At 39.6% G+C, this 27729-nt stretch overlaps 1 protein-coding gene across 8 annotated transcripts in view; it reads left to right on the plus strand.

The window, feature by feature from the left end:
• Positions 1–2824: 2824 nt before the first annotated feature.
• Positions 2825–27729, plus strand: part of znf800b (zinc finger protein 800b) — a 31017-nt gene continuing 6112 nt past the window's right edge. The window contains exons 1-6 of one of the 8 annotated variants that reach the window (XM_087830874.1): positions 2825–3087; positions 15361–15472; positions 18797–19139; positions 23374–23469; positions 24942–25085; positions 27524–27704. In XM_087830874.1, the coding sequence (XP_087687000.1) occupies positions 15416–15472; positions 18797–19139; positions 23374–23469; positions 24942–25085; positions 27524–27704 (821 nt within the window). In that variant the 5' untranslated portion in view covers positions 2825–3087; positions 15361–15415. Of the gene's footprint in view, positions 3088–4184; positions 4547–5979; positions 6247–15360; positions 15473–18796; positions 19140–23373; positions 23470–24941; positions 25086–27523; positions 27705–27729 lie in introns of those variants that run through there. The other 7 variants (XM_087830872.1, XM_035908263.2, XM_035908272.2 and 4 more) reach the window with 7 other exon arrangements.

A 27729-nucleotide genomic window follows, 5' to 3' on the forward strand; every position in this document is an offset into this window, starting at 1 on the left:
TATTTTTACACATTGCAAAAAAAAAGAACCTGCACATATGTCATGTTTTCTCAACAAACTATAAAGAACTGAGGGGTGGCTCAAGACTTTTGCACATTATTGTATATTGAGTCAAACAGGAATGCTGCAAACTTCATTTGGTCTTTCTCGTGGTAATTTTTTTGTTGTTGCTTTGAAAAAAAGTAAATAAAAGGAAAAAAACTGACTTGGCAGGGAGAGAAAACTTCAATTAAACATGAAAGTGAAAGAAATCTCATAGCACTGCAATGTTATGGTCGGTTGATGTCCTGATACGTATCCCACGCATCTTAGGTTGGTCATTATCAAAGTGTCTCCACAGAAATGAGCTGCTGCATTATTTTTTTCAACGCTCACCATTCTTGCCCGTCTATTCAACACATTTCCTAACATCAATCTTATTTTAAAAGGAAAGATTTAAACAAGAATCAAGAAATGAAAATAGACAAAATACAATGCACTAGGGATTAAATTGTGATAGAGCGCCATAAGGATGAAACCTGCTGTGTTAAGCCAGAATTATACATTACTGAGGCATTGGCAAGTACAGATGGCTCTCCTTCCGTCTATTCTCTCTGGACAAATCACTTCATCTAGTTAGATTTATGTGAGCATGACATCCAGTAGGCATTTATACCTGCTGCTTTCCTCAGTGCTTTCTCCATTAATGAACCAAAATGACACACGGCGAAATACATTCCCGGCAACATTGACACCTTGTGGTCAGTTAGCTCAAACACGACCCCGAATCTCATCATCAGCCACATAATAGATCAAAAGCACTCAGGCAGAAATGTGATTCAAAACAAATGACGTTAGCCTCAAAAGAAGAAACCTGCCCTCATTTAGTCTCCTTAAACTCAGATGCTACTGCTGGTATGAGCAATTACTGCACAGGTGGTCTTCTGAATTCATAATTGCAGCAGCATGTGCACGACTTGAAGGCGCGTGAGATCCTGACACTTCTTAGGAGGCAGAACGGTCACATTAGGAAAGCAATGTACGCGTCACAAAACGCTTCATTTTCATTCCTTTGCAAAAGATTAACATAAATCTGATTATGAGGAATGTTTGGAGACTATTAGCAGTTACAATATTTGCTCACATTTAATGCCCCGTTAGAGAAAAACAAAAAGATCTTACCAGTGTCCTCTGTTTGTCTTGGAGTCCCTCTGGAAACGAGTCCCACCCTAATCTCACCAGTCCCCCCCCCCCCCCCCCCCCACCACCACCACCAAAAAAAGGCCCACTACTATAATTATAAACAAGCCATTTAAATTACCAACATAAACAAATTATTTGTTGTGCACAAAAAGTGTCCAAACATGTCACTAGGTGGTGTGATGAATGCAGCCTGCATGTAATTGAGAAGATAAAAGCTCTCAGCTCTATTCGACCACGGCCATGAATGCCGAGGAGTCCCCCCTCCCGCCTTTGCAAACAGCATTCTTATGATAATGGAATAATGCTGGTGCTTTAGTTAATTGTGTATAGGCGATAGTGGTGGGCACCTTTTGTTGTGGGCTCTCACGAGCTTAAAGGAAAGAGCTGGCGGGGATTATAACTCTTATGGAACTTCTTTAATTCCGCCCCCCTCTCCTTAAAACCATACTTTATTCCCACTTTGCATTCAATGTGTTGAGTGTTTTTCTTTATTTGATGTGGTCTAAGAGTTTGTCGGGTCGATTCAAGATAAGATTTCACATATGTGATGCTTATGGTTTTTGCCAGTTAAATAACAGAACCCTTTATAACAGGTGTAACATATCAGTTTGTTCACAGTGCGCCCAAATCAAAGTTCTACCCTGTTCAGGGAAAATTAGCACATTTACTTTGCTTAAGTGAGACACCTTTCTTAAGCATATCAATAGCAACACAACATGCTGACTCAAGTTCCAACTGTGAGGGGGTAAAGCTCCATTTTAACGGAAATCCCTGTATTTGTATTTAAATGGTGCATTTCAAGGCATTTAGCTTTAGTTATCAGGAAGGCTGGTTTTACCAGATCCTGACAGACTGTAACAGCCTCAGCAGCAGCTGATGGCACACTATGATAACACTGCATCACATCATACTATAAGAATGTAACTAAGATATCATAGTGGTCAAGGTATAAAGAGTAGTATAAAATTTGGAAAGGCCAGAAAAAAACTTTCTATTTATTGCAAACAATCATTTTTCTCTATAAACTGGTTAGACCTGCACTTTAAAAAGAACTCCTATTACTACCACAAAAATAACCAGTATTATTAGAATACTGCTACTAGTTGGGTAACATTTTACTAATTATTTGAGCAGCAGAGCATGACTTCCCATCTTCCACATTACTTATGTATCACATAGAGCTTTTATATTCTACATTTCTTTAGCTAAATACACTGACCTGCACTGATCATACCCTCTCTTACTTACATTACTTTTATCCACAGTCACAGTCAAATCTCTATGTTTTCTTTAGTTAGTACAGCTAATCAACAAAACATATACATATATGCCCATTTCATGTGCACTGTACAAATGGCTGCAATTACTACTACACAATAACTAGTTCTATTGGGCAAGGGGAACATTTTAAAATGTGCCCTTATCTAATTATTCAAGCAGCAGGTGCATAGCCCATGTTCAACATGAGTAATGCATCACATGACGCTTGCATATGATATAATTTTTGAGCTATACACACACACACATATATATATATATATATATATATATATATATATATATATATATATATATATATATATAGCTAGATAGATATGTGCCACTATCATATTCAGACATATTATGCATACAGTTATTGTTTTAGCCAGCTGGCACCAATTAGCTTAACTACTTTACCTTTTTCTACCCTTTTTCTATTTTAATTAGCACTTGTTATTAGTGGGTGCATGAGCTCGGTAGCAAAATAGTCTGTCTGTTTAATTCATTTAGATAACCTGAAGTGATAAAATGTAGTAAAAATGCTTCCTTTATGTGACATAACTCAAATGTAAGGGGGGGTTTATTAGTAAGACCCCATGCCTGCACCAACAGGTTTGTTTTCAACTGAACTTGTCTGGAAACAAGGTAGGCGTGCAGTTACAAACTTTATTTCTCTGTTTTGTAAAAAATCATTGTAGTTTAACATATATATCTGCGAACTTCAAACAAAAAGCTAACCTAGCTGTATTACCTTAGAAGCTGTTGCTGGCCTTTTGCAGTTAAGCTAACTAGCTTAAGGATGCTAGGCGGGTTAAATGGCATTCATACCATTGAAAATAGTCCCAGTCTTGTATTTATATGCATCTAAAATATCACAAAACAGTTGGTTGTTTTCATTATTTGTTACAAACAAGTGAAGGAAGTTGTAATGAAGGTAGGACAGGTAAGGCTAAGTGCTTATTTGGCACAAGTTGGGAAAGCTAGTGTTTAGCAGACTAGCTAGCCAGTGACATGCCATTAGATATGTTTTAGTTAACAAAATGTGATTATTCAACACCAACTATCCAAACAGCTGAAAACATAAGCGATGTTATTGATGAGAAATGTGTGATCACATTAGTGTTATTACTAATAAACTTAGTCAACAGCTGAAAAAGCTACTCGTGCTTTTTTTAATGTAGTTTGAAGTCAGTATTTATAAACCAATGCCATTTGGAAATTTAAAAATAAAGTAGAAAACAACATAAAGTTGTAAGAAACCAATTTGTCATCTGGTATATTTAAGGAGATCAGTGAGAGTTGTCCTTGGAAACACATCTTTAAAAGGAGAACCTTTTACTTGTTCTCGTGTATCACATATAACTTGTCATATAGTTACACAAATTTTTTAATTTACTTGAATTCATTTAAAGAAGAAAAATAAACTCGTCGATTTTCCTTTGGAGGAAAACTTTAAGCGCACAACTGTGTTTTATGCACTTCTAAATCATATTCTGGATAAAATTGTGATTAAAAACTATAAATATTCATTTAGTAAATCAAACAGTATCACCACAAATGCGAATAACTCGTTCACGTTTGTCAGTAATTTTGGTTATTTTGGTTAATTAGTTGATATTTTATTAAATTGGCAGTGTAAATTATTTTATCTGCCAATTTAACTTCTGGGTGGGTACAAACACCCTGGTGTACTTCGGAGTTTGCGTCGTGGACTCTTCTGGAGAGGTCTGTGTCCTCGAAAAGGTTGCGCGTTTTGGGGGATAAATCAACGCTATAACCGAGACACTAGATAAAAACTGGTCAATTTGTCAACTTTTTGTAATTAAAAAAGACCAAATCATCTCCCTTTTCCGTACTGTCCCTCTAAAGTGCCGATATTTTTAGCTAAAATTGGACGTAGAGGGTGCACCTTTGCGCAGAGACTGGTTTAACGCTGAGAGGCTCCTCTGGGTGCACAAAGACAGCGGCTCGCAGAGGAACTTGTTCAGAGTGAACCAGGGACGCTGGGAGGCGAAATAAACAATCTCCGGACTCGAAGTAGCAACGGTCGAGCAGTTTTATCTCTCGAAACACGCTATTCCGCCACCCATCCGAGAAAAACAAGGTAAGGACTTGGTTTAAATACGTTTCAGCGGGACTTGAGGGCTACGGAGCGGGTTAAACCTCCTTCGCTTTGGCTTCCCGAGCATGGTTGTTTTTGCAGAAAATGGCGTCATCGCCCTCTTGTTTCTGCCTGGCCGCGGCGGGGAGAGGAATAGTTTCAGAGACTTGTAGCAGCCTTTTACACGCAGCGTTTACTTCCTCAATGGTAAAATCTCCTACCGCGATGTGTTTTATTCAACAGAGACCGGTCAAAATACGGGGTTGTTCACCAATTCGCTCGGTAGAAGGACGCGCAAAGATGGAAGGGTCACCGGTCCTGTGCGCCAAGCTGCTTCTTGGAAAAGGTGCCACGGAGCCGCAAAACGCAGCGTTTCACATTCGCCGTGATATCACCCCCGGCCACTCCAGGATAATCCAAATGATCGGGGACGTTTTAGTGTTGCGGTCACGGTGGCGATGGACGGATTCGTGCGGGAGCTGCACCTTGTCTTTGTGTGTATTTTATTCGGGTTAGCTCGTTTTTACGCCGCACTCCCCTGCCATGCTGCAATAGTTACGAGGGGCCTCTCTTTAACGGCGTGAAAGGTGCATTTTATACTTGGCCTTTTCTTTGATCTCGTTAAGCTGCTCCTTTGTTGCTCAAAACAGTGGCGTTTTTTAGGCTGACAATATAACCGTGTAAAAGGAGATTTTCGGGGATAATGGGGGCGATGCAAATCGTGCCATGAGAACGACGACTGCTCTGCGCTCTGGTTCGCGGTTTGCCAGACGAAGATAGCCTGAATGAGGTAAAAAATAAAAGTCTTTTGAGCGAATCGCACAGTTTGCACAAAACCGGGGAAGTCCGGCGCTGCGCAATGATTGTGCTGTTGCTTTGCGCAGAGAACGGTGGCAGCTGCTGTAACCGCCGCCACCTTTTCGCCGCGATATTTTTTGTGTGTGTTGGCCAACCTTTTGTAAATAGTTGGACTCTTGGATAAAAGAGCACAATAGCATTCATGCGGGCCCTTTATGGCCTGTGAATGTGGTCCTAAGTCACACTCCGGCTGTCCTGTCTTTCGCCGTCAGCTACGTGCATGCGTCCTAGCTCTGGCCACCACACATCCACCATAGCGAGGCCACTGGGTTCCCTGTGTATACGCTCTGCTTGGTTCCTCCTGTGGCCAAAAGTCGATGACGGATCGTGTGGTGAGTGCTAGCACAGGCCATTGGGATTAAATCGAAACAACCACAAAAAATCAGCCACGGAGACTGCACATCGCTCGCTCCGTGCACATTTTTATTAAGTTTCCTGAGTTATGCAACCGCATCCCCGTAGAGCGAACTGCTCATCCGCCTTTATTTACTCGTCCCCCGCCGTCGGATGGATATTTCTGTGGTAATATCTGGTGAATTGGACCAGTCCCTGTGGCGACGACACCGAATTAGGAAGATATGTCATTTGCAAATCACCCAGTGCCATTTGCGTCACAGCCCGCGGCCTCGCACGCCCATGGGGGGCGATGGAGTTGCAAATGGAGACTGTGTGTGTGTGCTGACGCTGCCCCAGCTGAACGAGAACCAATAGACACGGACTCGGGCGGCAACAATCGCCGTGCGCTTTCACTCTCCAGTAGTGCACCGACTTGGATTTCGTATAAACACGGAAGATCGCGCCGTTTATTCGAGATGGTTATGTTTCCATCGCTCTCCCTGGGATGCGTAAGTGGATGCGTACACACACTGGTTAAACCTGCTACAGGGCTCGACAGGCCAGCCGGAGAGGAGTATATCCGTCCGGTCCTTTCCTCATGGTGCTCGGTGCATGTGGCTATTGTGAACTCGGTCATGTGGATACACGTCTTTTCCACTGGATCGCGATGATATGGCCGTGAAGCATTTATGAACAGCGCAGAGAATGGGGTTGGATTATGATTCGGACACTGGATAAGCACTCGCTCGTTTTTTAGTAACATCCACGGCGCGCCACGCGTTTCTGGTTTGGAGATGAGCATGGCGTTTTTACCCAGGAACGTTTTATTTGTTGCCGTTGCGCTTTGGGGCACTGCGCATGGTTTGATCGGCCAGACCGAACTAGAGAACTAAGGCATAAAGTCGTGAAACGGTGATAATGTCAGCTACAGAATCCTTTATAAGATACTGTTGTGCAGTAAAGTCAGTTAAATCACTCTTTTCTAAGCAGTTTTTGGATTAAAGGAATGTAACGGAAATGCGTGAGCTTTACACGAATTTTGCAGCGATGTCAACTTACAGGATTTTGATTCGTGAAATTAATTAATAATATTATCTCATATTACCTGATATTTTTTTTACCTGACTAACCCCCACCTATGTGTTTCATTCATTTTTTTACATAGTTTTTTTACTGTGCAGTTTCCACTTCCTGTACTTTTATTTAAAAAAAACAAAAGGTTACAGATCAGTAGAGATTGCTCCCTGTGCTGTGAAACATGTTCCCTAAAGCACAGATGCCACCCTGAGGTAATGGAGTGATATAGGAATCTTTTCTTCTTTGACAGTTTAAAGCTCCCAACTTTGAACTTGCAGGTGGCTGTTATTTCAGTATTTTATTAACTGAAAACTTATTTTGCACTGCATGCTGTCAGAACCTGGCTGCACTGCCCCCTATTGCCTCTGTTTTCTCTATTGCCCTCTGTTCAAGCTGTGACACAGTGCATGAGTAACTTTGACAGAATAGAGATGGTCAGTCTAACCTTCAGGAGTGACATGAATGGGTAACAAGGCCATGAGTTTAGATAACAAAGTGGGCGACAGAGGACTAAAATAAAAAGGAGGGCTAGTCTGAAGTTGACAGAATTGTTCTTCATGAGCAACCACTATATATTTGCTATTCCCTGTGTTATATATTGTTTCATATTACTTTTATATTTGCCATTTTTTTTGCAAATCTTTTAACTACCTCAGCTGGGCCTCCATTCATTTTATTCTAGGCGTTTATTTCTTTTTAGCAGCTTGAGATAAGAACAGCAGCCAAGACTGCCTGGCTTTCTTCCTTGCTGAGGCACCACAGGTATCTTGGTTTTCACCAGGGTGGATGCTGACTGCAACAGTTAAATGACGTCACTGTATGATTCAGTCAGGTTAATGATGTAGTGTTGTGTTCAGTCTCTGAGTCAGCTTGTCAAACCAGTGTGCAAGTTCAGTCAGTCAACAAGCCTTTTTACCTGCCAGTCACACACCACAGTAGAAACAGCAAAATATCCATTCAGTCAGGAAACAAGATAATCAATTTCAGCAAAACGGCCAGCAAGCTAGGTAGTAAGTCAACTAGTGAGCCAGGAAACTGTGGTGGAGTAGTTCGAGTCTACAAACCAATTAAATACACTAGGGAAACGTATTTTGCAGTGTTCGTGGTAAAGGCAAGCACAGTTTTCAGTAGATATCAGTCTGTCAACAACAAAAAAAAATGACTTTTTACCTATTGTGATAGAAATATTTGACTTTTTAGAACAGTTGTTCAAGGCTGTTGTCACAACAGTGTTGCCTCATTACAGAGTAGGGTGGGATCTCAGGTGATCTGTGTGTGTTTTGGATTTCATAGATTGTTGCTTTCTTTCTTTGCCATTCATTGTTGACATCACCCTCTTTGGGGCTTGTACTTAATTATACATTTATGTGTGATTTTTAAAGCCTTGATATGAAGTAGACTATGCACTGTGCATCCACACCTGGCCTGAAAATGCCCATTATGCATCTCTTGTGGTTTTATTTATTTAAATCTGTGTCTGTGCTCCCTTTCCATGCTTTGCTGCTGCTGCTGCATCTCTTTATGTTGCTCTAATCTGCTGTGTGCTTGCTTTGAATTAAGGCTACACGGTGTCCTGTGGAGAATTCATTTCATATCTGGTTTGGTCAAATTCAGCGGTTGTGTGTACTGCCACCGAGTGTGCCTTTAAAGGGTGTTCTGGCTCAGTTGGGTTGATGAAAATGATGACATGAAAGCAAGTCAAGATATTAAGTTTCAGTAAACTTTGCTGTGCAATGAATTCTGGGCGGGAATGAAGTTGCTGCTGGGGAGAATGAGTCTGTGTAATAACTCAGCTGGTGTGGTTGTGGTGGTATCGCTCAGGTATTTTCCCATTTGCAACCAAAACGTTGTAGAGAATGATTTCTTTCCACAGTGATTAATGTTTGTGAGTTTCAGTATAATATCTCAAGACCAACTGGTGTGTGCATGTATATGAGATCCCATATGTTCCTGGGCAGCAACCTGTTAATGCTATCACACAGGATGTTACTGTAACACACAGTGAGAGCAGTTAATCATATTTGAATGTGAATGTTTATTTTCTGTCACCAGTACCTTTCTTGAAGTGAGAAACTCCACCGAATTTATCTAAGCTTGTTTTAGTGTTACAGTTAGAGGGACTATTTTGCAGTTGTACAGATATGTCTCCAAAAATGTTGGGACACTGTGTAAAATGTCAATATACACAGATGCCTTAGTCTTAAATGCTTGTCCACCACAGGGCCATGGAGGTGATATAGAGGGTGAAACACAAACTGGACAGCTCAAGTCTTTTGCAGTCATAACAAATAGTTCTTTTGACACAGGGAGAACATACAAGCTTCACATAGAAAGGCCACATCTAGCCATCCAGTTTGAACAGGAATGCTCTTGGTGTCATGAAAAATGTTAAGTAACAGGACAGGGGGATAAAATTTGGAAAAGTTGTGGAGGTTGAACAGATTCGTTTTTGAGCAGTTTCAGAGTAAGACGTCTCAATCTAAGATACTTTGGGATTTCCATCATCTGTTGTACATGTTATTGTTAATTAATTCAAACAGCTTGGAGAAATCACTGTATGCAAGGGACAAATAAAAAATAATAATAAAATTTGGTTGCGCCAGCAGCAGTGCATTAAAAGTAGATACGATTCAGTAGTGAAACTCACTGTGTGGGCTCAGGAACGCTTCCAGTAACCATTCTCAGCGAACACAGTATGTTGCTGTATCCACAGTTGCAAGTTGAAACTGTCATGTATAAAAACAAAACAAAACATTTCTCACAAAACATATTTCTACTAGGCTAATTTTAGCTTCTGTTAAGAGTTATTAGACAACTGCAACCTGCTGTTTTATTTTTATTTTTATTATTATTTTTGCATTGCGTTAGTTTTTCTTCACCTTCCTCTCACACATTGTCTGTGTGTGTGTGTGTGGAGCTGGCAGGAGACAGCTGAAGTGCAATAACATGAATCGAGTTAATGAGGACACCTTATGTTACTCAAGTCCAGTAAAAGCTTTCCAGCAAGAGTTACACCAAACCAACGTCCTTCCAGCTTCTACCCTGTGTAACGTCTCTGACTGAGACGGAGAACTTTGAGCTTTTCAGTCATGCCAACTTATTTGAGGAGAGTTTGTGGTAAAGTGTAAAACTTCTGGAAATATTCAAGAAAAGCTGCTGGTGTAGTAGGTGTGAAACACCTCCGAACTATTTTTTTTTTTTTTTTTTACTGTTAACATCTTCTGTGGTACATTAGCTCCCACTCTGGTTGATTGTGTGGTGAAGTGAACACAGAAAATCAGAGAACTGAATTGAACAGATAGGTAGGTAGGTTGATAGATAGATATCAGTGACAACATAGGACCTGCGAAAAAGATCAATACAAAAGATCCAAATACTGGATTGCCGTATTCTTGATCAACATCCTGCTTTTTCTGGGGCCCAGCTCACCTTGAAACCTGTTAGTAGCGCACATTTCAAAAGCCAGCATCCTGGGAACATTGGTGCATGTGACATGCTTAACATGCACCTATACAAAGGTACTGGTAGTTAAACCAATTGGTTTCACTACTCAGAGCGCTGTTTAAAGGAAGAGGTGTCTTTCCCTGTCCTTCAGTCAGACTTTCAAAGTATAGATGTGGAGAAAAATTTGGAGATTTTGGATAGTGATACTTTTGGAAAACATGAGGCGGCCAAGTGGACGTCCTCTTCCTATATACATATTGCACATTTTCGAGAATACAAGCAATAAAGGGAAAGGGTCACCACCACCGTATATAAACTGTCCATTCTGTGATTCACCGTGTGGAAAGTGTTTACATTCAAGCAGCACGCAATATCACTGCCTCCATACTGTGCTGTAGTCAGTATTGGTATACCTGCCAGCAGCTAGCATCATGTCAGTGTATAGAGGTCGTCCATTAGGAGGAAGTCTTCTCCAGCGGCCACAGGAAATGACTAGTAGATCATGATTGCTGCCATCTATCTAATGGCTGTGGCGCTACATAAGCAGTACATCTTATAATAATGCACACTTAGATGTTTAAATATTATGTAGGCTAATATTTCTTTATTTGCTATACCACAAAAAGCTGAGGTTTCACTGCAGCATAGAAAAAGTTATTTTCTTCTGTTGTGAATTTACCTTATCTATTTTCTCTCAAAAGGAAAATTACGATTTTTCTCCTAAAATAAGAGATGTTCCCAGATGGGAAACTCAGTTTACAAATTGGATTCATCATAGTATTAACAGAATTCACTATGGATTACCGCCAGGGCTGAAACTCACACTCAGGTGTAATTTGTGAACTACTGAGCAATGGATACCTGCTTGTTTTGCTGGGAATGGGTATACTGGAGTATTTGAATTGAAATTTTACAGCTGGAAATGGTAATGGTACTCAGGCAGTGAGTCATACTAGCCAGGTAGTGGGTGATTTGTTCAGAGTTATATTAGTATATAGGAGAGGAGAAGAGTTGAGCACTTATTTTTAGAATATAAGAAACATGTGATTAATTCTTAAGATTGTCAGCTTTGAGACTGTATTTCCAAGTGCCTCATGCAATTTAGTCCCAGCTCAGCCTTTCATTGCAAACACAAGCTCATATCATTCATCTTTTTCTGCATTATCAGCTATTGTTCAGCAGTTGTTTATCAAGGACTGTTCTGAGGAGGATGGAAGGAAATGCCTTTTTCAAACCTGTTTCTTCTTTATTGATCTTTTGAAATTGGTCTTACAGCATTTGCGGGGCAACGTTTTCTTTCTGAGAGACAATTTCACACAGCATCACTGTACTAGATGTACAAAGCATAGTTTTCTCAACAGATAATGTTTTTTTTAAACATGAAAGGTGAGGATAACAATAATCACTGCTGCCAATATATTTAAAAGGTAAACATTAGTGTACATTAGAATGGAGTGAATGATGATTGATGGCCCCAAAAGTGGAATTGTAGAACTACTTAAAATATCTGACATTTTGATAAATGTGAGGAAAATAACGTGATTTTAGGCCAATGTGCTAACCATGCTAATATCGCCATTTCCAGTCTGAGACACATTGGTGTCATTACCAGAGTCATAACACGAATCAGTCCTTCATAACCACCTCTGTCTGTTGCCATACAAATGTGAGAGTCCCCTGTGTGTTGTTGACACGTGTGTTGTTAAAGGTGTTTGTTTTCAGCCTTTGCAGTACATGATGCCTCTTTAAGGTATCAGTCACACAGGCCTAGAGACTGGCCAGTGAGTAACTGACATCCAGCAGGTCACCAACTGATCTCTAGGACTCAATGACTGGAGCCTAAGGCAGTGTCCACGCTGGGTGGTAGGGTCAGCTCTAGCAGACTGGGAAGAATGGCGTTATTAGCTGGAGTTATCAGTTATTAGGTGCTGCTTGTCTTGGGTCGAGATGTGTGTCTGTTTTGATACTATGGTATATTCAAATATGTAGATAAACTTATGTGTCAATTTGCTGTTTAGTACTTGTCTTGTAGATGTGATTGGAAAACGGTAACAAACATTTCTGATAGTTCTAGATTTAGTATGAAACTCAGATGCTTAGATAATTTCAAATGTACTTTTTCATGCATAGTTCTTTGTGGTCAGAGTGACAGAAACTTGTAATCTGTGTTTGTATCCTGAATACGAATATATTCGTATTCAGGATAGTACAGTGCTTGAATGCATCCCATCATGCATTAAGTGAAACACTGAGAAACACCTTAAGCAGGTCATCAGGGGCCACTGAGCTAATGGATTAACACATAATAGATAGCCAGTTTTTCTTGAATGCATACTAAGACCAATGTAGGGTTCTTCACCAGTATTAGATGTTTTTAGACTTTTCACAAACATGGTGTACAAATTACACTCAGGAAGACCAAGGATCTTTTTTTGCTGAGCAGTGAAGGATAGGAGGGGGATAAGTCCACAGTGGCTTCAAATTTAGCACTGCCTTTATATGTTGTATTAACTAAGGTTAACTTTAATATTTTTTTAAATAAAGAAACAGAAATTTTAAATGAGCTTGTTTCCTCACTCACCAGTAGTCGGCAGGGTAGACAGACTTTCCGGTCAAAGTCCTCATTTCCCATTATAGTTAATGGCTGGTGTTAATCTCCCTCCTGATAAAAATAGAGCTTAACTGGGTAGGTGCATGATGTATTAATATGCCTGCTCTTAATTTTAGTTGAAAATACATAAATTTAATTGAATAGTTCTGTTAGAAATTCTGACTTTGTTACAGTTGAATCTTAAAAAAGAAAATTGTGTTCAGCAAAGGTTTAGGAGACTTGCTGTCCTTACCTTTTTTTCTTAGATAGACAAGAAAAAAACAAATGCATTCCCACAGACTGACATTTTCTACGTCTCCAGCCATGGCTCCACTCTAGTTGAGCTCATCTGTTAAGTAGCTGCTCCATTATTGCAAGTATACTCTGCTGTGGCATTATTGCATAGTGCTTGACTGGTTCGTCATTAGTGCTAAAAGTCGGGATCCAGAGATGAAAAGGCGTGCTGTGGTTCTTAACGATGCCCGGCACACTAGAAATGTAAATTCAGGAACAATCTATATATAAAGTCTCTCTCTCTCTCTCTCTCTCTCTCTCTACACATATATACATATCTATATCTATAGATATCTATATATATATATCTATATATACCACTTGAGGTATACTAAACATCTTTTGCATTAAGAGGTGTGTTGCGTTGTGACATCCTGTGTCCCACACTGTATGTATATCAGCTGTCTTCAAGCCCTTGGTCTTGTAGAAAACACTATAAAACTTTTAAACTAAAAAACCCATTTCCATTACATGCTTTGTCTCCCTCTGCTGGAGTTTCAGTAGCAGTTAAAGTGTTTCTGAGTGGGGGACATGCCTGTACATGGGACAGCATGCTTTGACATTGGCTTTGTCTTGAAGCATTCGGGGCCCCCGCTGCATCTACTGACACAGCTGTCGCTGTTTACCTAATGTCCCTTTCCCTGTAGTTGAAGGTCATAGTGATTAATTTCAGAATATTAGTTTCAGTACTTAATAAACTCAGTATAAAGTCTCAAAATCTTCGCTACTACATGTTTGCTTCAGGCATAGAGTTGATGTAATCTAATTTCAGTTGGTGATCTGTGCTTTCCCTTCTTGATATTCATCTAATTTGTTTTGTGTTTTCTTGCTGTCTCTTAAATCCAAATTACCACAAATTTGGGATGCTCATAGTGTGTCATAGCCAAACTGCTTCAAGCCACTGTCACTTGCAGCACCTTATTAGTTCAACGTTGGACTCTTCATACATTTAAAACTTGTCCTCTGGCAAAAAACAACAAAAGTCACTCTGCAGATTGCAGTGACAGCTAACGTAGGCTTCTTGTTGTTAGATCTTATGGCAAAAGATAGCAAATTTTGGAAAAGTTGTTCATCATGTGCCTCTGAAGCTGGATGATCTTATGTTAAAAAAATACGTCCAGTAATGTGGTGTCTAAATGACCACTAGAGGGCAGCAACTCATACTGTTTCACACCTAAATCTGTAATACAAAGCTATGGTAGATTTGGTATGATACAGAGCAACCAATGAAAAGTATCTTTACAGCATCCACAACAATTTGGCACTGCAGTTCTCAGTCTGACTCATAAAGGACTCAAGTGGGTAACTCATTCAAAACCACCGGCTCTGCACTTCCACCAATACAGTTCCTGTATCAAAAGGAAACTTGTAACAAAACAAAGCCCACTTAAAAGCAGTTTCAGATTCCACACACCCAGTATCTATATTAGACCTTGTTACGGGTGTGTTTTCTACATGTTATATTGTAACTTATGTGGCTGTGTTTAAGAAGTGAAACTTTTTTTCTACCAGTTTTCTTACAGATTCTTGATTTGGACACCACAGTGTTGCAAAAATGGGTTAAAAAAAAGTATTTTATGCACATTTTCTCTCTCTCTCTGTGGGTTTGCTGATTGCACCAATTCTTACTTCGATAGAATTACCTGTGACAACTTATTTTAATGCAGATTGAATCAATCTTTACACTGCTGCAGAATGGTTGCAACTATAAGGTGTTCTTAGAAGAGATATATGCTGCATATTAATTAGGAGAAGCAATATTCATGAGCCAAAGTACTCCGTTACAAATGCACACGTAGAGATGGTGCAAATCATGTAGTGTATTGGTTCATGGTAACATTGAAGAACGTTCTCATCAACTTTCTGTATAACTCCCACATTTTCTGAAGACTAACGGATGTGGAAGATGATATTAAATGGGTAACATTGGTAGCATTTTATTTAAAGTTTAGATTGTGTGACTTACAATTCTTTCACTAGACTGCTCCACTGATGTTGATAATGTATCATGGTAAAGCTTTGTGTAATCTGCACACAAACAATCCTTTACAAATGTATTGCAAGTGTACATCTGTAAACAAGAAAACAGTGCACAGTTAAGATATGAGAAACTATAATTTGTTTAATTCTTTAGACAGCTTTTTATGCTTTAGTGGCTCTTCCAGCAGAAGGTAATTCTTTCAGTCCAGTTCTTGGCTCATGTGGAGTGTTGTTGCAGGTTACAGGTGTATGCTGGTAGTGAACGTGTGGGGCAGCAGGCCAGTCTTGGCAGCATGGTGAAGGCCCAGAAGTCAGCTGGGAGGAAGAGCTCTAACTGTCCCCGCAGACAGGTACTGGACAAAAGAAAATCTAACAATGCCTGTCTGATTGTAAAGTCACACTTCATTTATGTTAGACAAATGAAACCTATTGTTGAAATAACTCCTGCCACATGTTACAAAATTCACTGGATGTGAACTAGGGAAAACTTGAATTCTGTCCTTATATATTTCCCTTTAAGTACCCTCTTTTGTTTGTCCTAGCCCCTGTGTTGTTTGTGTTTTTTTTGTAGCATGTGTATTGTGCCTGCAGTCATTACAGTGTGCACTCCCTATGCCACAGCCTTTGCATATGGGAAATAGGAATTGTACAGATACACCAGGTAATACAATCAGTATTTTTATTGTGAAAAAGAGAAAATATGTCAGTGATTGTGTTACAATAGAAGCTTATTTGCAGTCTAGACAAGGATATTTAGACGGCCAGGCAATTTGGAGAAAAAAAAAAACGGTCAATACGACAAAGTGCAGAGTCTTAGCTTTAATTTGAGTTGTTTTTCATCACTGGGGAGGATAGTTTAGGAGCTGTAGCCCTTTTACACATAATGCCAATATTTAGGGGTTTAAAAATAAATCAGACATAAACTAAATCATGTTATATGTTCTAGCCTGGCGGTCAATCTCAACACTCTTTGTATCTACACCAGTGAATCTAGTGGGTCTGCCCTTTCAGCAAGTGAAATGCAGCTCAGCCAGGCTGAGATTATGTAACAACGAGTCCACGCAAGGACTTTCTTCACCCTGAAAAGCTTTTTGGGTACTCTGGCCACTTGTTAAGGATTATTGTCCCGCTGAACGATGATAGGTTGTCTGTTGTGTTTCAGCGCGTTTGCCTGAATATGTTTAGCAGTGTTTATCCTTATCTGTCAGTCGTTTAATTATCAATAAATTCTTGTGTACCAGCTCTACTGACAGCAAAGCTTGACATCACCATGTTTGACAAATGAGGTGCTATACTGAGGGTCATAAGCTGTTCCTTTTGTCTTATTTCTGCACGTTTGTTTTTTCATAATTTTGATATAGAGACATTGTTGTAGAGTTCTGTTCCAAGAATTCTTGCCAAAATTTTGTGTCTTTTGGTGAACTGACACTTTACTTTGTGAGGATTCTGTGTATTTTGCACGTTTTTTGAAGCTCAACTAACATCTTCTTTACTTTTTCACTCTTCACGTGTTCATTTTCTTAATAACAAGAAGCCTCACTGCGAAGCAGGACACAAAATCTTTAGTAATGTTTTTGAAATTTTGCAATTTGATCACCTTATTAAAGGGGCTATATCTCGAACAATTCTTTTAGTACCACTGTAAACCCTATTAATATGTAGTTTTCATTATTCTGTTTTGATTCGGTTTGCTGATGCGCAGAGCCCAAGCAGTAACCAAAAACTGTAAATGCCCATATACAAATGCAAATGTACAAATCTTCATTAGAGCCTTGCATCTTTTTTTTTTGTTGAAGTTATAGACCTCATGATTAAATACCATTCATCGTGTGATTAATGACATATTGCTGTCAATATCCATATGAAAATCAGTCTTGTTAAACAATTATCAGACTGATTTATCTGTTCGTTTTATTCTTTATTCCACATGACATTTTTTTTAAGGAGTGGAATTTCATAGCCCGCCCACCTACTCTAATCAGTCTTCTTTCTTGTGCTTTGTGCTCACCACTTTCCATTGAAAATGGATCATGAATAGTTGACTGATTGACTGGCAGATGAATTGAAATTCTAAGTGAATGGTGGCACTCCCTGATGTTTTTTTTTCAGCTCACGATGGTGATTTTTTTCCCTCTTTTTCTTAAAGTAAAGACTTACTATGTTTCTTTCTTTCCCTTCATCTTTGCACTTGAACCATTGGTTGAAATAAATCTGTCTGGGTCCACTGGGTTCATTAGGTTATGTGTGTATTGCACAAATGGGATATTTTTTGGGCTATTTTGCAGCTATTTGTTTATGCCATGATATGGCAATGTGTCTGTTTGTATGTCTTTGTGCCTTTGTGTCCAACTGGCCCACTTGTCCTGTGGTGATGTGCTGTAACGTAGTTAATGTGGAGTCATTTATCCCTCTTCAAGGACAGCGGGGACACGAGGAGTTAGCGAGGCAGACACAGACAGAGAGGGAATGAGGATAAATTGGTGGGTGGCAGAGGAGCTAAGATTGGGGACTTGGATAGAAAGGAGGTCTGGTTAAGAGACATAAATACACACACAGACAAACATGCTGTGTGTGCACACATTGAGGAGTTGATGGGGAGTCACTTATCTGCTGGGGGGTAGCTGTGTGAGACAAGGTTAATGTTCCTCTACAAAATTTCTGGATGCTCAGGAGACATGTGCGCAGAGACGTATACACGGCCAGCTGTTGTGGTCCTTCATTCTGCCCAACAATCGGCATTAATTCAGGACAAAGACAGCTACTAATTGTATTTTTAAGGGGCTCTCTTCTGATTTACTTGTCTATGAATAAGTTTCAAATTTTGTGTGCATGTGTTTTATGCATGAATTTTCAGTCTTCATTAGGTAACATTTATAATTTCAAACTATTTTTTAAATTCTTGCCCATATGGAAAAGAAATAGTAAAAACTTATAAAAGACTTACATAAGATGTGGCCTACTTCATATAGTGAATCATATAAGGCTTATATGATTTACTCATGAAAGTGGCCACTTTCTCATTACTTTCATATATTGTTTTAGTAAGTATCCAAAACATACAAGTTTCATTTATATAATTTTTCAAGGGATCTTATATCTGTTTTCACTCTTGTGTGCTTTTCATACAAGTTTCACACAAGACAGATACAAACCTTATAAGATTTATATATATCTTTTCCATATGGGTGGACTCTGCTAGAGTAGCTTTGTAGGATGCACTGTTTAAAATAATCTTTATTTACTATGTACTAGACCTTGGTGCAGCCCTTTATATTCATCCGCTGTCTAAAACAAGCCAACTTTCTTCTAATTGGCTTCCCTTTGCAAACAGAACCTTTTATCAGGGGTGCGTTCCTGAGATGAACCTATTAACTATAAAGAAGTTATTTAAAGCTTTTGTCTCATAAGCAGTCCCACATATGCTAGTATCCACCACTGCAGTGGCTTGCCCTTTTTACATACAGTGTTAGTCACTTTCCCTTTGACAGCTACTATCTAAAGCAGTTAAAGATTTTTTGGATTTGTCTCCCTCCAGTGGTTGTATATATCACAGTGGCAGGCAGCAATTCTTGCTGCTGTCCACAGTACCCACAGGAGATTACAGTGGCTTTAATTATAAATGCAGTCCGTTTTATTTGTGTGTCTTATGTTGTCATGTCTGGCTTTCTTGTCAGAGTGGTGTTCAGCCAGAGATGGAGGAAGGCCAACTCCATTCGGACACCCAACATCAACAGGTGCAACCCAGACATGGAGATCAGTGCTCTGATCAGCTCCATCATCAGACCTCTGCTTCAGCTGAGGCGCTGCCGGGGAAATGGGACCAGAAGGAAACTCCAGTGGATGTTCAAGAAAGGGGCAACTCTGCTGGACAGCACCAGGGTAAGCCTCTGTGGAAGCCAATTCCCCCTCTACTGCCTGAGCCTCATAGGAACACTACCACTGAGACCAGGGACCAGAGCTGCCAGACTGAGGAGCAGCTTCTGCAGACCAGTGCCTGCAAACATGGTCAGAACACAGGTGAGTATGACTGTTGTGTGCAGACTCAAGCTGTTGCACTTAAGGTTTTGAGTCGTCCGTTTATCCCATTCTCATGAGCTCATTGTTTGAGAAAAGGGTATGGGAAAATGTAGCACAACCGTTTTCTTGGTCTCATGGATGAATTGATAGATGTTGCTGGTCAGAGCTACATAATTCAAGAATAAGACAAATGTTTAAAAGGACACAATTCTAAGGGTTAAAGGTCAGCTAAATCAACATCAGTATGTTTTGCAAAAACACTTAACAGGGCAGTGTTTAACACTATAAAAGAAGAACAGACGAGGCTATTGTTACCACATTTGTCATTTGGTCTGTTGCATTAGTCTTTTTGCTTTCCTTCAAGGTCTTCACCAAGTATATTAGTAGTCTGGACAGACATGGCTGTAAACTGCAGCATGGCTGGCTGGCATACAACCTCATGGTGGGAATTTTAGTCTTCACTCTGCACTACTCGCTGCTTTGATTCATCCACCTACAGGCTAAAACTGTCTGTCAGCCTCCTGTCAGGGCGCTGGAGTAAGGCTGGACTCCAAAGTCAAAGTGAATGGTTTGTTTATACACAGAAAATGGGAACTGCCTTTGGCTTTGAGCACCACTGTGGGCACCACTGGTTAGCTGGAGCCGTCAGACGTTTATGAAAGTTTTATTTGGGAACTGATTTATTACACTAGTTTTTATGCATTACTCCTCCATTTGTAATGGAACTTGGAAGGCATTCTGCTGGTGAGAATAGGATTAAATCCAATAGAAATGTATAGAGAAATGAACACAGTCCTAGTTTAAAAATAAGACGTAACCCTTTATTGATTAACTTGGAAAAAATAGTCCTAATTCTCCACTTAGGATGAGAACTTGGAAAGATTTTCATGGCCAGATTGTGCAGTTGTCACATCTGTCCTGCTTATGTGGTGTGATTACTTTTAGCTAATGTGTTTCATGACCCCAAAACCAAGCTAAGCTTTTGGCTAGAGTTGTAATTTGTACTACAAGGCTTTGAAATCTACTTTTTATAATGACAGATGTTCTGTCTGAATTCTGAAATATTTGCTTTATTCTATTCTTTTGGTTTGTTAGATAAACCTTCTCTGCCTTTCATTCATAATAGCATTCCTTCTTGTCTCATGTTTTCGGAATAGAAGAGGTGTTTTTATGCATCTCACATATGTGTACACTGATACTGTGTTAATGTCATATAGTTCTGGTAGCAATAAAGAAACACTGCACAGAGAAGCTCTGGTTGATCTGACTCTCTTGCAGAGGGGGATGTGGAGGTCAGAGTGGTCACTAACCTTCACCCCTGGGATTATAGGAGCATACGCAGGGGAGGTGTTGGGGGATGGTAAAGAGGAAAACACGTTCTGTCACACATTAATACATAATCTTCATCTCTATCAAAGCCTCTCACACAGTTGTCATTTACCTTTCTGTCTCTGTCCCTTCCTGCCACCTTCTCTGTGGGTGTATTACTCTGTAAGCTAGTCTCTTTCACTTTTATGTGTCTCTCGGGGTGTTTTCACACCTCTACTGTTTAGTTTGTCAGAGCAGAACAATCGCACTGAGACCTATGGATGAGTGGTCTGGGTCCAGTTCACAAAAAACTCCAGAGCAGTTTGTTTACAGTTAAAATGTGATCTAACCTCAGTCTGACGAACTGTGAAATATCACCCAGATATACTGTTTAGAGAAATTCTCCGTGTTATCAAGAACACAGTACGTTTTTCATTTTGTTTTATTGCTCCTGCCCCAGTAACATCTAGCCAATAAGCAGACTCAATGTTCTCACTTGGTTCACTTCGAGATTGCTTGGGCTTTTTCTCTGTGTGAAACAAAACCCAAATCTTGGCAAGAGGCTACAAGCTTACAAACTCATGAAATAATTCAGATCAGAGTAAACCAACCACAATTACACCACTTTCACACAAAACAGGTCTACTCAAGGTGTATATAGGAATTTTGAGTAGACCTGCCTCCCAGTATTGTAGAAACTTCTTAAAAGTAGACAATTGATAACTAGATGAAAGTAATGGGATAACTTTGTATTGTTTATAAACATGCTGTTTAAAAATAAAATATTGATACCACTAAAGGACATGTGAAATAATTATGTAATTGTTCTTTTTGTTTGCCTTTGTTAAAGTTATACTGACAGACTATATTTTTAATTTAACTTGATAAAAAAAAGACAAAACACAAAACCCTTTATCACATTTTTTAAAGATTTCTATACATATCACAGTAATGTTGTTGCCTTGATGCATTTTAATCACAGTAATCATGACTTAAAAATCTGACTGCCCTAGTTGGCATTAAAATATATTGTACCAGTGCAAAATTTTTAAACATGAAATGTCTCAGCATGACATTAATTAACGTGATCTTGGAAATAGCAGAGCTTTCCACGAATTAACAGAATGCCAGTCAAAGGGTACCGCTACAATCTCCAAGATACACAAATGGTAGTTTGTGGGCTGTAATATATGTGCATGCTTCAGAGGGAGACAAACAGTGGATATTTGTCACAACTGGAAGCAATGATAATGTTTTATTTGGAGCCTTGTGGTAGCCTTGCTTTTACAAACAGCTCTTTTATCGCAGTAGAAATAATGTTCTCAATGGCATCTTATTTTTTTGAGGTGATAACAGGGTGTGTGGTGGTGTACGTGAAGGTAAACACCCCTGTGGTTGTTTGTATGCCCATCTCAGATTGTATTGATGTAAAAAAAATTGTTCATGGAATCCAAAAAAATAATTACATACAAAATAAAAATGATGCCCTCATTCTACCTTTTATTATAGAGGAGGTAGGATGAGGGCACTTTACCTACCCATAAGTCATTTCAGTAAACCACTGCAGGTCTTTCAGCCACAGTCAGCTTCTATAAATAATGCAAGAACCAAAGCTCTGCTCCTGCTATGTTGTATTTAATGTTTTATACAACAGAAAACTAAATTTGTTTGACTCTGAGACCAATATGTTCAAACTTCTTTCTTTCCATGAATGTGTGCTGATTGTGTTCATTGTGTTGTGGCACAGGATGTTGTGATCACATCTTAATAATGCATTTTATTTATTTATTTATTACAAAAAATGACAGTGACGTGGTGGTTGCTGCTTGGTAGCTTGTTTCTGATGATGTTCGTTTATGGTTCATCCAACATGACCACAGGTTTTGAATTGAAGACTAAAACAGTAATTGTATTTTTAAAAAAACAAAAGCAAAAAAACAACAAACTTATGGTCTGAAAATGGTTTAAAAAGCTTTAAAAAAAAAAAGGTTTGAAAAGTGTTTTGTTCAATCAGTAACAAACAACTATTATCACTAAGGCCAATAAATAACACTGTGGCGACAAATTTGATCTTTCATGCAGGTAGAAAATTTAATATCTGATTTATATTTATAAAACTTGTTGGCTAGTACTGTTACACTGAGAGTGAACATAAATCAATTCAACCTGCACGAAAACAAGAGAGGAGTAAAGGACAATTGTCTCCCTGTATTATATGACAATTGTCTGAATGATTACATGCATTAAAGGGAAGCTAGTGAAAAAGCTGGCACATAAGTCAAACAAAACATTAAATCACTGCCAGGATCAGGATTGCTGCTTTCTCAGTCTATATCCTCCAGTAATTGCAGGTCATGCATAAGCAAAAAATATTCTCCAGTGCACATCAGTAAATTTCGCCATGTTCCTCTTTTGGCAGATAATGTGGCACTGTGCTAGACCCAAGTCGGAGTATCCAATCCTTTGCTGTCGCCGACCTCTGTTGAAGTCGGCACAAAAATTTGCCAGCAGCACGCCTCTGCCCTCCCACTGCACGTTTTTCATCACTCCCACTTGAGCTGTAGTCCTCTGAGCAATCCCTGCAGAGAGATTTCATTTGTAAAGGGTGTTTTTTCATTTACACCCATGTCCTGTGTTTCCTTTCCGTTATAATGCTGATCCTAGAAGGCAAAGATAGAAGGCATGCTTTCTCGTTGTGTGTGTGTGTGTATTAGAAGGTAATGATTTCAAAATGAATCACTATCCTGAACAGACTTCATTGTCTGACTCTGATTGTATTTGCCCTTTAACCACTGGCGTTGGCAATATACTTTGTTCCCACCAGCTCCCCAGAATTTCTAGGTGATGCTTTATTTCTCAGTGGCTTTCATACTCTGTTGTAATTACACGCTCACTTTAATAAAATGCTCTCTCTCTCTCTTTTTAGGTCTCTGTGTGGAGCCGGGTGATCCTCCTCTGCTCCAGCAGCCTCTGCAGACCTCCAAGTCTGGGATTCAGCAGATAATTGAATGCTTCCGTTCTGGTTTGTGTTTTCTTATTGTCCTTCATTTCATTCTTATTTATGAACTGTCATTGCTCCCTTCTTTCAGTTGAATATGTGTTGACAGTTTTCACAGTGGAGTGCCATAAGGAATTGTGATCTAATCCCAGTAACACATCAGCAGGATTGCCATCCTTTATACCACAAATTTTATTGATTTGTTTATTTAATAGATTAATTGTTTAGTCTGAAAAATATCAGCAAATTGCTACATTGAAAAGATGCAACCCTGAACTGGATAAGGAGTTAAGAAAAAAGGATCCCTCTCTTCCATCCATCTTGCACTTCTTGATTCCTGAAGCCATGATTATGCTCTCTTGCGGACAAGGACATGAACAGCTGTAGACACTGTGGTCAGTCTGCTTGAAGTCTGCCTGAAAGGCACATATGTAGGTGATGTATTGCAATGTAAAGTCTCCTTATCTGATGACAGTGAGCACCGATTAGCTGGTCTTCCTTTGCCCAGCAGTGCTTTACAGTTCCTCCTGGGTCTTCCCGAGGCTATATAACTGTAAAACCTCTCCAGTGATTTCTGGGTCTACCCCCGGTTCTCTTCCCAGCTGGGAATGCTTGAAAAGCTTTCCAGAGCTCATGCCCATAGGTGAAGGTTGAGACACAGATTTTATTAAATCGAAAGCTTTTCCTTCCAACTTAGTCTCTTAAAACAAATCAACAGTACAATACAATAGTCATTAATATTGAAAATACTGTAGATTATGTTTCAGTTGAAATAATGATTATTCTGCTTGAACTCAGCCAGTTGTGTTTAGTCTGATCTTCTGCTCTGTACCTCTAAATTGTAAGCTCACTGTGGTTATGCCTTGCTGTTGTAATCCATGCCACTACACATATAGTTCTGAGCCAGTGGCAGAGGGCAAAGGATAAAATGAAGTGGCAGGTGTGTGTGTGTGTGTCTGACATCTGTGTGAGTCCTCCTAACGGTGTTTACTCTGATTTTTGCATAACATAAATGTGTCTATGTGCATATATGTATGGACACATGTAAATAAAATGTCCAGGAAGGTGCAGCAATGCGTCACATACCCAATAAAGCACTGAACAGATGCACAATTGAAATGAATGCTGAATGACAGTTTTTGAAAAAGTAATGAAAGGAGTGTAGTCCTTAATACAAAGACTTCATTATCATTATCAGAAATCCTTTAAACGAACAAAGTACTAATTCCAGGGATTATGATATCTATCACAGTTACCCTACAGGGTTTTCAAGCATACAGGAACTTATCATTCCTCTGTGATTAATCCTAATTTTCTATGCGGTTTCTTATATCAAGATATAAAACAGAGTCTTAAAAAAAGTGAAAATATAAATGAATTCAAATTTTATCTAATAAAATGTCCTTCAGCATAATGATGCTGCAGCCAGCCTACGCTTAGGACTGTTTTTGAAAATACTGTATCTGTGCTTTTGACTCCTTATATTTTTGTTGCAGGCACCAGCCAGCTAAAACACATGCTGCTAAGGGAGGTGGACACCATCTTTGAGTGTAAACTGTGCCGCAGTCTGTTCAGAGGCCTGCCCAACCTCATCACACATAAGGAGTACTATTGCCTATCACGCCTGCCTGAATCTGATGGTCAGTGACAACGTGCCTAAGCATGCAGACACACATTCATCAACATGTCTGGAATACATCGTCATGATCCAAATTCTGCTGATAAAGAGAAGATGCCTGAAAACTCAATAATAAAATCAATAGGTACAGCAAGAACTGGGGACAGACCTTTTGTGAAGACTGGGGGCATTCAAATTAACTTGTTAACGCCCCCAGACAAACTGTAAGTCCCCGTATAAAGCAGGGATCAAGCTTCACTTCAGCTTTGGCCCCATAAATCCCTGAGGTTACCCACACACAAATGCCCTTGGCAAGGGGAAAAAAGCCTCTGATTTCTTTAACGTCGCCTTCTGCTTCTTCAAATTTGACTTTATCTCACTCCCAAGGTTCCTTTACTCTCTTTCATGCCATCTGTCTCATACTCATTATTGTCTCTGTCTTTGTACACACAAACCCACATCCCATTGCACATCTATCCATCATGCAGTTTCTCCTCTCTTACTACTAAGCAGAGTGACTTTGAACTCGCACCATTTGTTTTATCTACTTCTCATTAGCCATAGTATGAGTCCACGTCTCTTTGCTTTACAAGAGGAAAGAGGCTCCAAGAAAAGAGGTACACTAAGAAAGTCTTCAAGCAATTTTTCCGTTAGCTTTCTCTGCTTTCTTTTAAGAAACAGTGCTGTCTTGGTATGAACAGTCAGTTATATTATTTACCTTGTTAAAAAAGTCTTTTAATTGTATCTTATCTTCATCTGCTTTTTGATCTGTGCAGCAGTAAGTACAGCTTTGTTTTTGTTTTTCCTAATCGGGAGTCTATCAACTAAGGTTTATTGTGTATTATATTAGAAAATGACTCATTCATACTTGTTCAATACAGGTATGACCCATGATGCACTACATAACAGTGCAAGACAACCCTACAGTGCAGACACTGACATCATGATTACATTGCCAGTAGGGAAACAACCACAGAGGCAGACTTTACAGTAACAGCACTGGTAGCTATAAAGTGTGTATAAATATACCAGAGGATAACATATGTGGTTATGCCAAAGAGCGTAAATTTCCTTGTGCCATTTAAGGTGGCTGTGTATGTCTCAATGTAGAGCTAGTGAAGTATGTTAGTCTATAGCAGAGGTGTCAAACTCCAGTCCTCGAGGGCCAGCATCCTGCTTGTTTTTGAGATATCCCTGCATTACCTGCTGCTGATCACTTGGTTTACATGTGCTTTGCCAATAAGAAGCTACAAGGGCAGGCTAGTTCGAAAACAAGCAGGACAGCAGCCCTCAAGGCGTGGAGTTTGACACCTGGGGTCTAAAGCATGTCCACATACTAGAGTGTAAAATATGACTGAGTGAGCGCAGCCTGTGTTCACTCTCTTGGTGCCCCAAGCTGGGAGAGGAAGCTATTTCAGTGTCTGGGAGTGTTGGTTTGGATGCTGAGATATGCCGGACAGCAGAGCAGTGAACAATTGATGGGAGGACTCTGTAGAGCTGATACAGTGTTCATTGCATATTTCTGTAAGTGGTAGGGCCACAGTGATCTTCTCTGCCGTCCTTATAATCCACCTGAGGGACCTTAAATCAGTTTTGTTGCAGTTCCCATACCACACAGTGATTTATAAGAATAAAATAAGGGCTTTATTATTGTTGAGGAAACCCTAATCCTGTCAAGAGTAAACATTTGCATTTACTTGAAATAAAATAAGGATATGTGCTAATCTAAAGTTGCACAGAGACGGTGTTTTGTAGCCCTGCACCCTCATCCATTCACTACATAACCTGAATCACCACAACCACTCTACACTCCAACCATATTAAATGTTGTTTCACTCTCTCCTCTTTTCAGTAGCACAAAAGAAAATCAAAGAGAAAAGCTGGTCGGCCCCTGTGAGATTATTTTGTCCGTTTAGATTTGGGCACTTTTATCTGATGCCTTTGCGCAATTTGCCACAGGTCAGAGATTTTAAATGAATACAATGACTGCTTCTGTTTCTCTTTCTAATAGTATAATGTAGCAGCCCATTAGGCCAAATTGCAGTCTTTCAGGTGATGGCATTACAGCTGAATGAGGATCATTTTCCACTAATTAAAATCTTTTCATTTTGGGTTACCTTGTCTTCATGATCTTTTTTTCCGATATATATTCAAATATCCTTTCTAAATGGGTGTTGTCAACATGGCTCTGAAGTAACCTCATGTGAACACAGCCGGTATTAGCATTTTATTTTTAGCAAGGCAAATGTTTTCATGACAAATTTCTAGCTTGCTCTTTATAAGGCAGCTGCACCAGAATAGCCTTCAAGTCATACAGACTTTAGTTCAGCTTCTAAAGATTTCACTGAGACTGAACATCTGTGTCACACTCATATACTTGTGTATATTTGTGTTTATTTGCATACATTTGACATGTGACAAACAGCTGATTGATTGTTTCTTGGGATTTTTCTTTCATAGGTTCATCAGGTGATGACAGGCAGAGTGTTGCCATGAAGGATTTACTGGATGCTATCTATCCACGAGCCGATCGGCCAGATTACGTAGTCCGACTGGAGCCCATTCAGACCACCACAAAGGCTGTGTTTCAGTACCTCACCACAGAGGAGGAGCTTGCTCGGTTTCCATCACACACACCCAGGTCAGCACTGCGCTGATGGAGTAAG

The sequence above is a fragment of the Neolamprologus brichardi genome, chromosome 17 (assembly GCF_056152115.1).
Source record: "Neolamprologus brichardi isolate AB-2024 chromosome 17, ASM5615211v1, whole genome shotgun sequence".
In the NCBI taxonomy this organism is placed as follows: domain Eukaryota; kingdom Metazoa; phylum Chordata; class Actinopteri; order Cichliformes; family Cichlidae; genus Neolamprologus; species Neolamprologus brichardi.